The 13,166-nt window shown below is 28.0% G+C and overlaps 2 protein-coding genes and 1 long non-coding RNA gene across 8 annotated transcripts in view; 1 reads left to right on the top strand and 2 right to left on the bottom strand.

The window, feature by feature from the left end:
- Positions 1–263: 263 nt before the first annotated feature.
- On the bottom strand, positions 264–2,293 carry LOC114931592 (uncharacterized). Its single transcript, XM_085487576.1, has 4 exons — positions 2,218–2,293; positions 1,263–1,760; positions 1,042–1,143; positions 264–954 (listed from the first exon to the last, which is right to left on the bottom strand). The coding sequence occupies exons 2-4, from the start codon at positions 1,758–1,760 to the stop codon at positions 925–927; spliced, it is 630 nt and encodes a 209-aa protein (XP_085343702.1). The 5' UTR covers positions 2,218–2,293; the 3' UTR covers positions 264–924.
- A 2,200-nt stretch (positions 2,294–4,493) lies between these two features.
- On the bottom strand, positions 4,494–6,228 carry LOC114931596 (uncharacterized). Of its 2 annotated transcripts, none has more exons than XR_003819704.2 (3): positions 6,098–6,226; positions 5,248–5,349; positions 4,494–4,922 (listed from the first exon to the last, which is right to left on the bottom strand). It is a non-coding gene; the product is annotated as an uncharacterized LOC114931596 (long non-coding RNA). The 2 variants fall into 2 exon arrangements; XR_003819705.2 differs by lacking the exon at positions 4,494–4,922 and adding an exon at positions 5,056–5,159 and having other exon boundaries at positions 6,098–6,228.
- A 2,363-nt stretch (positions 6,229–8,591) lies between these two features.
- LOC114931603 (uncharacterized) overlaps positions 8,592–13,166 on the top strand; it is a 129,348-nt gene continuing 124,773 nt past the window's right edge. For 3 of the 5 annotated variants that reach the window (XM_029303725.2, XM_029303730.2, XM_029303724.2), the window contains exon 1: positions 8,592–8,946. In XM_029303725.2, the coding sequence (XP_029159558.2) occupies positions 8,809–8,946 (138 nt within the window). In that variant the 5' untranslated portion in view covers positions 8,592–8,808. The remainder of the gene's footprint in view (positions 8,947–13,166) is intronic. The other 2 variants (XM_029303731.2, XM_029303728.2) reach the window with 2 other exon arrangements.

Here is a 13,166-nt window from a genome sequence, read left to right as displayed (position 1 = left end):
TCTGATACGTGTAACTTTTGTAAAATTATCACCGTTTTGTTTGAGTGAGTGTACAGTGCATTTTACTTATCAGACTATAATAAATAATCGGATCTTGTTTATTTAAATCTTGATTTAATGTTTAACAACATTTCATCGGGAGGATTCAATCAAGATATCTCCCTTGACCAATAAATCAGGAAGTCTATTCTCATGGGTGATTGCATGGTGCGTTCTCTCGAACAAAGTATGTATCGGAAACGATGGTTGTCATACACGATGACTTGTTCAACAACATATGTATTGAGACAATAACTGACTTCACATATTTATTATCTTGACTATGTTAACTACCGTCTTTAATGTTTAATATCACGTTCTAATTTATAATTAAAATATTTGTATTGCGCTGAAGAAGGCTTGAAATGTCAGCCGAAACGTTCGCATAATTGTTTTATTTCTTATATATTTATTTTCTCATTTTAAAATACATTTTATTAATATTATCTACACATAAATGTTTATTTCTTATGTATTTATTTTCTCGTTTTAAATGAATTTTATTAAGATTATCTGACAACTGCAATTTGTTTAATATAGCTCTTACAGCCCTTCTTTGTTCACAAACATTAAAAAAAATAAATTATAAAAATAATATAATTATATATATATTTTTTGTAAGGGTTCCCGAAAATTTGAAGACCAAAATATAAAGCATATAGATACGTGATTGATAAGTAGGATTAAGGGGGATGAGAATCTGCGAATTAAGCGATGCGCTCCCTTTCGAGAGAGGGGGATAAGAGAATCGAGGCCTCGAGGTAACGCAGTGTTCGAGAAAGCGAGCGTTCTGTTGAGAGTGTTGACCAAGTCGGGTCACAGTTAATAAAGCGAGAAATTTCTGAGAAAGGTCTAGTCGGACCATCGGAGATCCTTGAGCTGAGTTTACTTCAACGCCGTATCAGAGCCATTTGTCTGTTAAGCGAAATATATTACTTTGCATTTCAAACACGAGAAAACTGATTAGCAACCAGATCATATCCCGGACAAGATCATCCTTACATTTTTAAATTTTATTAAAAAGTTTGATATATTTTCTGACTGTTTTGCGGTATATTTTTCTGTATCATCTAAAGAAAATCCACACGTTTTATTATTCTGTTCCTATAAATAAAACAATAAAGTTAAATTTATATTAAATTTATATTAAAGTTAAATTTAATCTATATTTGTAAAAAGAATTAATATTATATAACACATCTAAAGAGATTTTTTATACATACCCAATTTTCCTTATTTTGATGTACATTTTGGAAGTTGGATAATGATAAAACAAATGTATCATATTTTTTTACTTTTGTATTTGTTTGAATACCACACTTTCTCTGTTTTACGTGTATATTAGTATGCAATAATGATACTGATTGTACATGCTGTTTAGTTTGTTGAATAGGAGAATGCATTTTATATTGAAAAAGTAATGCATCATTCGAATAATCATTTGAAAATGTTTCTTCTACTTCATTTTCATTATTTTCGATATTATATGATAAAGTAGATGAACTCAAGGTTTCATTGTTATCATAAGTTGGCATTGTATTTGTAAATCCACCTTCTGGTATTTCTTTTAAACCACTGGCATCTGATGTTAAAAAGTTAAATAAAGCGTTCTCTGTTCCAGATAATTGCAGCTCTTTTGGTGATCCGCCACCTGTTCCCATCATATAGGTTTTGTGTTTCGCCACTTTCTTTAAGACATTAGACTTCCAGTCTCTCCACATCTACAGAAAATATAATGAGCAACAAATAATTTTTTTACATAGTTGTACGGTTAAAAAATAAATATACAAGATGCCTCGAGACCAAGGTTGGCGATAAGTATTCTAAATAAATATCGAGTTATAAATAAGTTCCAATGCTACAAAAAAGAATCTGACATTATATTATCAGTTTTGGGATACCTTGTATATAATTATTGTAATTATACTCTTTGTCTGTGTGTGTAAAAGAAGCAATAATAGATTTGTTCTTATTATGTACTTAAAAGAATAAGTCGACAAATAGTGCAATTATTGATTTATTTTTATCTTATATATACAACAAACTAGTCTATTATTATTTTTTTCATTTTTGAAATTTTTGTCATAATTTTATAATACTTCAAAAATCTATGTCTATTATTTATTAGTTATAAATTGTTATATATTTATAAATATTGTATGATATAATAAAGATTACCTTAGCACATTCCTTTGGTGACTTGCGTGGTCCATATCCTGCCGTGTTTAAGGTTAAAGATAATTTTTCCCACAATTCATCCTACAAATATTTAAACAATCCAAATGACATATCAAATTATTATTTATAATATTACTTATAGAAACATATATTTGCAAGAGATATATAAATGTTATTTATAACACTTACAATTTTTCATTTATTTTCGCTGTTGTATCTTAAGCGTCCCCGACCGAAATCAGGATGTTGTTTCATAAAACTAATTAAGCAAAATTTTTGCTTTTCTGTAACATTCATTATTAACTGTTAACATGAAAAATTAACACGAAAAATAATTCTGTCGGTTTTTTACTCTCTGCTCTAACCACTGCTATCTCACGTTTCTGACGTTTTATTCGCGTGAGCATAGGGATATTGCATTTTCACTTTACCCATAGCCAATCGCGCGTATTTTTTCGTGTGAGATGAAAGTACGAGAAGCGAGAGAGATCGATGAAGATACAATATAGAAAATATTGAAATGTTAAAAATAAATAAATATATTTATATCTTTTCTTATGATATCTCACGTGCTGTTATACCCTACCAGCACATGAACGACGAGCAAACGTTTGGTGAACGAATTTTCATTTGGAAAGCGCGTAATCGTGCACTTGCCAAACAAAAATCGCTGAGCGGCGACCGCCGAAGATACTCTGCGGATTATCTCGTTTGTTACCTAAACATTCCGAAATCATTCGGAATAATTGAGTATTTTCGGCCTTTATAAACTCATCAGTCAACTATTATATACTTTTAATAAACAGTAAAATTGCTGTTTTTAATTAAACGCAAACATCAAATGGACGTTTTTGTTGTGGCATAACCGAACTGTTTTCGAACAGTAAAACAGAACAGATTCGATCGTTTACCGAACGTTCTTTCGTCATTCGTGTGCTGGTGGGGTCTAGTCCTTAAAAGACGGCAAATAAATATTAATGTGTTCTGAGTAATATTTTTTTTTTAAATAAAGAACGAAAGCACAAATAACGAAAAAGATGTGAAATATCAAAGCTGCGTATAATAAACATAACCTCGCATTTGCCACGTCATGTGGCATGTGGCTCACGTAAAAGATCTATCCAAAGCCAGCCCATACAGCACAGATTATTGCAATTATATTGCAGCAACGTTGCAATGTTGCAAGTTGCAATGCAACATTATAAAGACATTGCAGAGATATAGGTGCACAAAATTCCAGCACACTTGTAGCAACATGACATTAATATTTTGGAAATATTGCATGTAATCCAAATTCTATAATTTATATATTGTAATATATATACATATACCCAGCAAACACCAAATTACAGCTATATAATTGTTAGTTGTAATTTCCCACTCAAAAATATAATACGTGTATTATAACAATTATATTGTTGAGTGGAAAATTACAACTAACAATTATATAACTGTAACTTGGTATTTGCTGGCTATAATACTATAATAAAATAATTTTTTGCAATATTGTACAATAAAAGATGTTAACGATAATCAATAATTTTATTATCTTCCAAAAAGCGGACATTTTAACATTGCTGCAATTCAACAGCAATGATGTAGCAACATTTTGCAGTGAATTTGCAATATTGCAATATTGCGGTGAAAGATGTTGTAATGTTTTTGCAATCTAACGGTGCTGTATGGGAGAGATATATATATGTACAAAATAGGTACCCCGTTGTACTCAATATTTTGAGTTTCCAAATATTTATAATAAAAAAATCTTTGAATTAAAAGGACATTTATTTGCTACAAATAAATATATTTAATTCCATAAACTTTTTATAAAATTTTTTCATCTTTTAATTTTGAATGCGTCCAGTTACGGCACTGATTAAATAATTCGTTTACAAGAGTTTATGAAGTGTTCTTTATTTTGAATTTTTTATTAACTTTTTCTGAAAGAGTGTGGTATATCTATGTATATATATATATATATATATATATATATATATATATATATATATATTCCCATACAGCACCGATAGATTGCAAAAACATTACAACAATCTTTCACTGCAATATTGCAAATTCACTGCAAAATGTTGCTACATCATTGCTGTTGAATTGCAGCAATGTTAAAATGTCCGCTTTTTGGAAGATTGCAACAAAATATTACAACAATATTGCAATGTTATGAGTTTGCAATAATGCATTGTTATTGCAACCATAAACTAATGTTGCATATACAGGTATATAAATGTAAATAAATCATTAATGAAAATACGTTGTAGTTAAATGTTATCTATATTTTTGTTTATTGCAATGTAATCACAAATAAATATAATCACAGTCGATTATATATAATCACAAATAAATATTAATCACAGTTGATTATATAATCATAAATATAATCACAATCGATTAATCGAAACTTAAAGATAATTTTAAATTTGGCGTATGGGCTAGCATTAATTGCCCACTAGCTATAAAGAAACTTAAAGATAGTAACGACGTAGAGTTTGAACCATAAACTATATAATTCCAAACATAACATTTGAGCCTTAAAACATAGTTTGTTTTCAGTTAAGAGAACTTAAAAATAAAGATAAGGAATTATGTTAAAACAAATAAAGTAAATCATTGAACATAAAAAAAACTTAGAAAGAGCATTATAAATATTATAAACTTAACGAGGCTGATTTTCCTTTCCTGTTAAGGATCTGTAAAAATAAAATAATATTAAAATTCATATACTTACATAAAAAAAATAAATTAATGATTTGTGTAGATAATCCTGCTAGATCAATATTAGTTTGATCTTCAATAATTCTCCTAATATGACGTTTTGAAACAGATATTTTACCTTTTAATATATTAGACATATTATACATTTAAGTTTAAGCTTGTCAGTACAAATACAAATTTTTTAAAATAAATTACATATTTTTTAGTTATATCTGTAAATGTAATATATAATTCAAATAATTCAATAATTATTAATTAAAGATGAGAGGAAATAAATCCTACATACATAAGAATGCTTACCTATTAATGAAATGCTAATATATACATATATCAAAAGTATGTACGTATTACTCAAGATATTATACGTAGAATCCTCCTTGCCAAAATGTTTAGTAATATTCTCTGAAACAATATAGTAAAAATATTTTAATATAAAAACAGATTAATTTGCCTATATTTATTTGTATATAATGTGTTGTTTATACTATTACACATAATACAAAAACATATGCTTATTCTAGAGACAAAATCACATATATCCTCTCAAAATTTCAACTTGATTAGAACAGTAATAATTATATTTATCTATTATGTGCCTTTATATATTTTCTTATTTCAATATTTCTTGCTTTCTTTCTGGTTTTCTATTTCACAATATACAAATACATATTATCTGCAATGCGACAAATGTATATGCACAGTGCGAACTGTATAAATAGTTGAAACACTCATCACAAGTAAGAAATGATAATATAAAATATACACACATAAAGCACTAGCTACAGATTTATATATATTATATTACTTTTTATGTATTATAATTATTTATTTTAACTGCTGCCTATATTTACCTCTAAAGTATCTATAGTTTCATATTACTGTATCATAGAGATATGTACATATATCCCATAGCAAAATAGAAAATTAAATAAAGCAAAAATATTCACTTAAAAAATATACGAAGATATATCATAAATAAATATATAGTTTTTACTTTCCCAATCAGTCTCAGTCTCCTTGAGGTTATAGAGGTTATAGGTTCTTATTAACTTTGGGACAAGTAATTCTCTTTTATAATTACGAAATATAGATTTTTAACTTTATAGTATATCGTTATAATTAAACATAGTATTATCAAAAAAATGCTTACCTTTTCCTTTACACAGCAAAACAAGTCAATGCGAGTTACTGTACACGTGATAACCACGAGTTGCAACGGTCTACGTCTACTACGTAGCGAAGCCGGCGCCTACTATACACGCACACATGTATTGCGCAGAGCGTTCGGCACAGAAATTTAAGCCAATGATTTAATAAAATTATTGATTATCGTTAACATCTTTTATTGTACAATATTGCAAAAAATTATTTTATTACAGTATTATATCCAGCAAATACCAAGTTACAGTTATATAATTGTTAGTTGTAATTTTCCACTCAACAATATAATTGTTATAATTAAACACGTATTATATTTTTGAGTGGGAAATTACAACTAACAATTATATAGCTGTAATTTGGTGTTTGCTGGGTACATGTATATATATTACAATATATAAATTATAGAATTTGGATTACATGCAATATTTCCGAAATATTAATGTCATGTTGCTACAAGTGTGCTGGAATTTTGTGCACCTATATCTCTGCAATGTCTTTATAATGTTGCATTGCAACTTGCAACATTGCAACGTTGCTGCAATATAATTGCAATAATCTGTGCTGTATGGGTTGTATATTGTGCATGTATGTGTGTATATTTGTATCATATTTTAAGCATATAAAAAAGATATTTTTATCCCATTTCTCAGGTAGCAAATTGACGTCATTGTGACGTCTAATGACATCATTTTGACGTTTAATGACGTCAGTTTGCTATTTGAGTTTGCCTGACTTTTTATTATGTTATGAACTGTAGCGCAGTACCACAGTATACCCAGTAGCGACAGTGAGCGTCGGCACCTTTGATGTAGTATGTCTCAACTCGGCAACGTCACGTGATATGCCGCCATATTGCTAAGGGTAACGGGCGCTACGATTCAAATGTATGTACACACGGGGATAGGAATAATTGAATACGAGCAAGCGTAAGATTAATAAAACGCATACCTTTATTCTATACTAATATAATTCATACAAACAAAATGAAAAAGCGAACGTTTTGGCTCCTTCTTTTGGGCCATTTTCAGCGCAAATCTTTGTTATAATTTTTTGAAGTTACACGCATATTGGGCATAATCCGACATGCTTCGATATTTTGATATTCGTATTATGACTATAGATATTCGATAACGCTGTCTCAGTAAAATATTAAAATAATATATAAAGATATAATATATAAATAAAATATTATAAACAAATATAAATATATTAATCTGTGAAGCACGTAATCGAGTTATGTCCGATATATGTGTGACACGTTAATTTCACGGTCACATTTTTCCAACCACAATTTTTCTCTGAAAAACGTTTTATACACAAAATATTAGGTAGAAAATATTTGATATATAATTAACATTTATATATATTTATATTTGTAAATTACAAATTTATTAATAACAATTAGTTTTATATACCTATCTGGATCTTTTGGGAAAAAGAAAAAACTGAGACCAGGTTTACGCTTAGAAATATTTTTACAATTTTTCATAGCGCAACTGTATTCACCTTTCTTCACAGATGACATCACGAATGAGTAAAGAGGAAACAATTAAATTTCAAGCGAGATTTATCGAGCTAATTATCTTATTACGCGATTTCTAGCACTACACAACATATAATAACCCGCTTACAGCAGCTGACGGCAGCCATGTTGCTAAGGGTATAAGTTCGCACATGCGCACTCAGATTTGAGACACGTTTAAATGGCCCACTGTCGCTACTGGGTATGGTTATACTGTGGCAGTACTTCAATCGATTTTAATCAAATATGCGTTATAGCAAAGAATATAGACGAGTATAGAAGCACGGTTCTCGATATTCCGCGAGTCGCACGAGCTGGGGTACTTTGCTATAGTTCACGTCACGTATACTGTACTGAAATGCTATACGGAGTTGTAGAACAGGCTTAAAGGTGACTCTATAGATGTTTCGAAGCGTTGCGTTAGCCAATCAGAAAATCTTTACTCATTTTTGTTATTGGTCAATCCAATGTCTTCCCGATCACAACCTATAACTAAAGAATATAGATGAGTATAGAAACACGGTTTTCGGTACCCCGCGGGTTGCACAAGTTAGGGTACTTTGCTATAGTTTATGTCACGTATACTGTACTGAAATGCTATACGGAGTACAGTATACGTGACGTAAACTATAGCAAAGTACCCCAGCTTGTGCAACGCGCGGGGTACCGAAAACTGTGTTTCTATACTCATCTATATTCTTTGGTTATAGGTTGTGATCAAAAAGACATTGGATTGACCAATAACAATTATGAATAAAGATTTTCTGATTGGCTAACGCAACGCTTCGAAACATCTATAGAGTCACCTTTAAGCCTGTTCTACAATTGCGTAAACGTAGATGTAAGTGGTTGTACGGTGTTGTAAAAAGCAGTTGTAAACTATTACTACCGTTTGCAAACAGTAGTAATAGTTTTTACGATACCGTACAACCACTCACATCTACGTTTATGCAATTGTAGAACAGGCTTTATGCGCACACACGATGGCGCGCACATGTAGCCGTGAGAGCAACCTGTAATAAAGTGTGAAGTAGGAAAGTTTCGATCGTTATCACATAATTGTTATTTTCTGTTGTTGAATCTGGCCTTGTTAAATCTATTCTTGTTGTTTCATCGTTTACGGACGATATTTGATAATAATCGACGATAAAATAACAAAAACAGTTGGGTGAAAAATTATGCCTGCGAACAAGTCAAACTTATCGACTCCCCATAAGGAAAAGTCTGGCAATGGGCTGACAGTCGCCGCCGTCACCTCCAAGAAAAAGAAGCGTCCCGCCTGCGTTAGACATAAAAAACATTGCAAGCAATACCTGGTGAGTGTAAGCAACGAATTACAGCCCTACTGTGACGCGAATCGAACGGCCATGTTAACGAAAGGAGACCCGAGACCGACGAGATAAGCGTTGATTTGTAGAGTCGAATTATATAGGCACCATATAGCGATCTATGTGTGTTTCGATCAATCGTTCCAAGAAAGTGAGCTATTTCTGTAAAATATATAGTATTTCGCATGACTGTGTTTTGTTACGATACACAAAGCAAATATGTCATTCTCCAATAGAATATCGAAGGGTGGGACTCTTTTAATAGAATATCAAGTGTTATTGACCTCACGAGCGTTATGTTCGATATAAACGATAATTGCGCGGAGGAAAAACGCATGTTTATAGTATATCTACGTACGCTTGTATATATTTTTCTTCTTTTTTTCTTTTACCAAAAACTTAAAATATAGAAATATTTTATTTTAATTATAAAAACAGAAGAATGAGAGAGAGAGGTTAAGAGGTTAATATATATATATATATAGCTAAAAATTTGTTTAACTAATATTTTCCTCAAAATTCATAAAAATTTCTCACTCACAAGTTTACTAATCGCATATATATATATATATATATATATATATATATATATATATTTCTAACATTAAGAAATTATAGTAATCTTAATATGAATGATTTTATTAATGTTAAAAATTACAATAATAAAATTATTTTTAGCTACATTTTTTTAAATAACACATGCATGTTCACACTTTGAACGAAATTAAGAAATACAGCGTTTAAAATATAACAAGCAAAAAAGTTTGCATATTTTTGGCTATATATGAATTTTTAGCTATCCATATATAGCCAAAAATATGCAAACTTTTTTGCTTGTTATATTTTTAACACTGTATTTCTTAATTTCGTTCAAAGTGTGAACATGCATGTGTTATTTAAAAAAATGTAGCTAAAAATAATTTTATTATTGTAATTTTTAACATTAATAAAATCATTCATATTAAGATTACTATAATTTCTTAATGTTAGAAATATATATATATATATATATATATATATATATATATATATATGCGATTACTAAACTTGTGAGTGAGAAATTTTTATGAATTTTGAGGAAAATATTAGTTAAACAAATTTTTTTTATTTAGTATAGTGGAGGAGTCGTGTATACAAAAAACAAGTAATTATTTATTAAGGGAAGAACGTTACGTTTTAATAATTTATTTTTAAAATCAGACCGTGTACATTTTTCTTCTTTTAATTATTTATTAAGCTACTGTATTTTTATTTGATTAAAAAAATAAAAATTTTTATTTTTATGTATTATTTTATATGGTTAATGGTCTCTTTTTTATGAAAATAATATAATATTTACATTGTGATCAGAAATAAACAAAAGAAAGAAAATGAATGAAAATGAATGAATGAGATCGATGTTGAGCATGCTTTAATAGCAACTGTGTGTTGCAATTCGTATTCCGAGTTCCTTTTGATGTATATAGTTGCATTGTCATTATTTTAAACAATATTGAATATATTTTAAGTGCCATATGTTATAATGCAATTATATTATAAATTTCAAATTTTTATTATAAAAGTTATAACATATTATTTATTTGATTTAATTATAACAACATGATACATCTATATTCTATTTATACATATATATTTTGCGAAGGCGTAATGAAGCTACTAGGGCACTACTAGGTCAATATTGATCATGTAAATTTTATGCAAATTTTTAGAACGTATATCCTTCTCGCGTCATATGGTGTATATGTAACATAAGGCATAAGAGTTATAAAATGAAAAAAATCATAATTCGATGGTGTGACATCACAAGAAATTCATTTCAATATTGTATTGTATTGTATCCAGCATTTTTATCATAAACAGTATTTGTAATCATACCTTTTCAAATACATATTATATTGTATAATTTGTAGCAATACATAAACAAGGTTATATAAACATCACGTTTCAATATTTTATTTTTAAAATCAGGCCTTGTACATTTTCCTCCCCTTTTTCTCTCTTTATTTATGTTTATTGAATATTATTGCAGTATTTATTCTTATGCACCGTATCTGTATTTATCACAAACTTTTCTCTTTGATATACATATATAAAAACTACTATTGAGTCAATTTACAAATTGGTTTTAATTAAATTTTTATTTAACAAAATTATATCTATTTAATCAAATTGTATTAGAATACTTAAAACGTGTTCCGCGGAACACTAATGTTACAAGTGTTCCACATACCTATACCTAAAAAAACTATTATAATTTTTTACATTTTATAAATTTATTTTTTTAAATTTACATTTAGTTTATATTTAATTTGCATTTTTTTACTGTTATATAATCTGTACTATATAATTTTTTATAAAAAGTACGTTTATGCCTATTTTTATTATTAGTTTTATTACCTTAATGATTTTGATGTTCCACAAATGTTTGTTATAATCAAAAGTGTTTCGTAACTCCAAAAAAGTTTAATATAATTTGTAACAGCTCTTTAAAAATTAATATACATATAAAAGGCAATAAGAGCTAATTAAGTTCTTTCATTAATATTTATTTGTGGAAAAAGATTTATAACATAAAATATTAGACAGAAATAAATTCGAACGTTTCGGTTGCCTTTTTCAACCTTCTTCAGCGCATCATTTAAAATTAAAGATTAATAGAAATTAACAATCAATTATTCCTAACTGTCAATATAATAAAACTATACAGAGACACAGTTATTCGCATAAAACTACGTCAAGCTATTTTTTTTTTTTAAACGAAATCAACGCATTTTTAAAGCATGAGCATTTTTATATATTCTATTCCTCGAATCGTCATTCTATGTAATTGTCGCGAAACAGATCTCTCGCTAATTGTTCGGTTAGGAGGTCGGTTGCGAATCTCGATAAGCAATTGTTAATATGTCTATAAAATCATTGTATACGAAAAATTAACATTGAAAGATAAGTAAATTAATAAAAATAGACTTACAATTAAATCGAGTAAAATATATTGTGACGTGAAGGCTTTCAGATGTTGATTGCTCGAGGTTACAATAACGAATGATTTTTATCTCTCAGAGAGATGACCACACAACGGAGAAAATAGTTAGTTGTTTATGTTTTTCAACTTTCATATCTTAGGTAGTCTATGTATTATATCGTCATAAATTACTGCCAAGCCATCAATATCTGTTTTTAAATTAAGACTGTTATTTTGCCTTTTTATGATCATCATTTCTGAAATCAATCTTTTGTTATATTGTGATTCTTTGTCAAGTATTTCTACATCGTCCCAACTAAATTCATGATTATGTTTTAATCTATGGTCAGTGATTACATATTTTTTTACGTTTCTATGTATATTAGATCGATGTTCTGATATTCTAGTAGATAATTTCATACTAGTCTGACCAACATACGATGCATTACAATCTTTATACAGTCTATCTTATATATAACATTGATATTTGAACACTTAGGAATAGGATCTTTATGTACTTTAATATATTTATTCAATTTGTTAAGACTATAAAAAGAGAGTTTAACATTCATATCTTCCAAAAAAGTTAAAAACCACACTGGTTTAATAGATAATAGATAATAGATAACTATTATTATTATTATTATCATCATTATTATAATAGATAAAATTATTATTATTACTATTATTATTAATGTAATTTATTGTCTTGCGATTTATTTTATTATTAATTATATAAGAAATTTTTCATATAAATCTATTTTGTATAACTAAATAATGAATTAATTAAATTATTCGCTACAAAATCAAAACAGGTGCCAATTGACATATTTTTAACGGAAACTATGTTGTCAACTGCGTTCTTCATGAGTTAAAGTCATTAAAGATCAAAGAGTCGATTAGTTAAATCATTATTAATTTTCTTGCAACATATGCAAATATATAAATGTTATATATTGTTGCAAAGTATTCGACAAGACGAATTCAACAAGTATAATTATATGGCATGCATCAATATCACACAAAACGGAAAAATCTAATAACACATTCTTAATTTAAATATTATGTTTATACAATTAAAATAAAATTATAAAAACAGTTAATGTTAATTATTTATAAGTAAATAAATTAATATTATTTATTAAACATTTTTTATATTAATTTAATAATAATATTAATATTAAACATATAATATATAAATATAATAATATAAATATTAAACATTCTTTTTATGCTTCATCAAGTT

Source organism: Nylanderia fulva, unplaced genomic scaffold (genome assembly GCF_048542155.1).
Source record: "Nylanderia fulva isolate GAGA-0341 unplaced genomic scaffold, ASM4854215v1 Scaffold58, whole genome shotgun sequence".
Taxonomy (NCBI): Eukaryota; Metazoa; Arthropoda; class Insecta; order Hymenoptera; family Formicidae; genus Nylanderia; species Nylanderia fulva.
The sequence above is the reverse complement of the archived record's forward strand: the minus strand, read 5'-3'. Positions and strand labels throughout refer to the sequence as shown.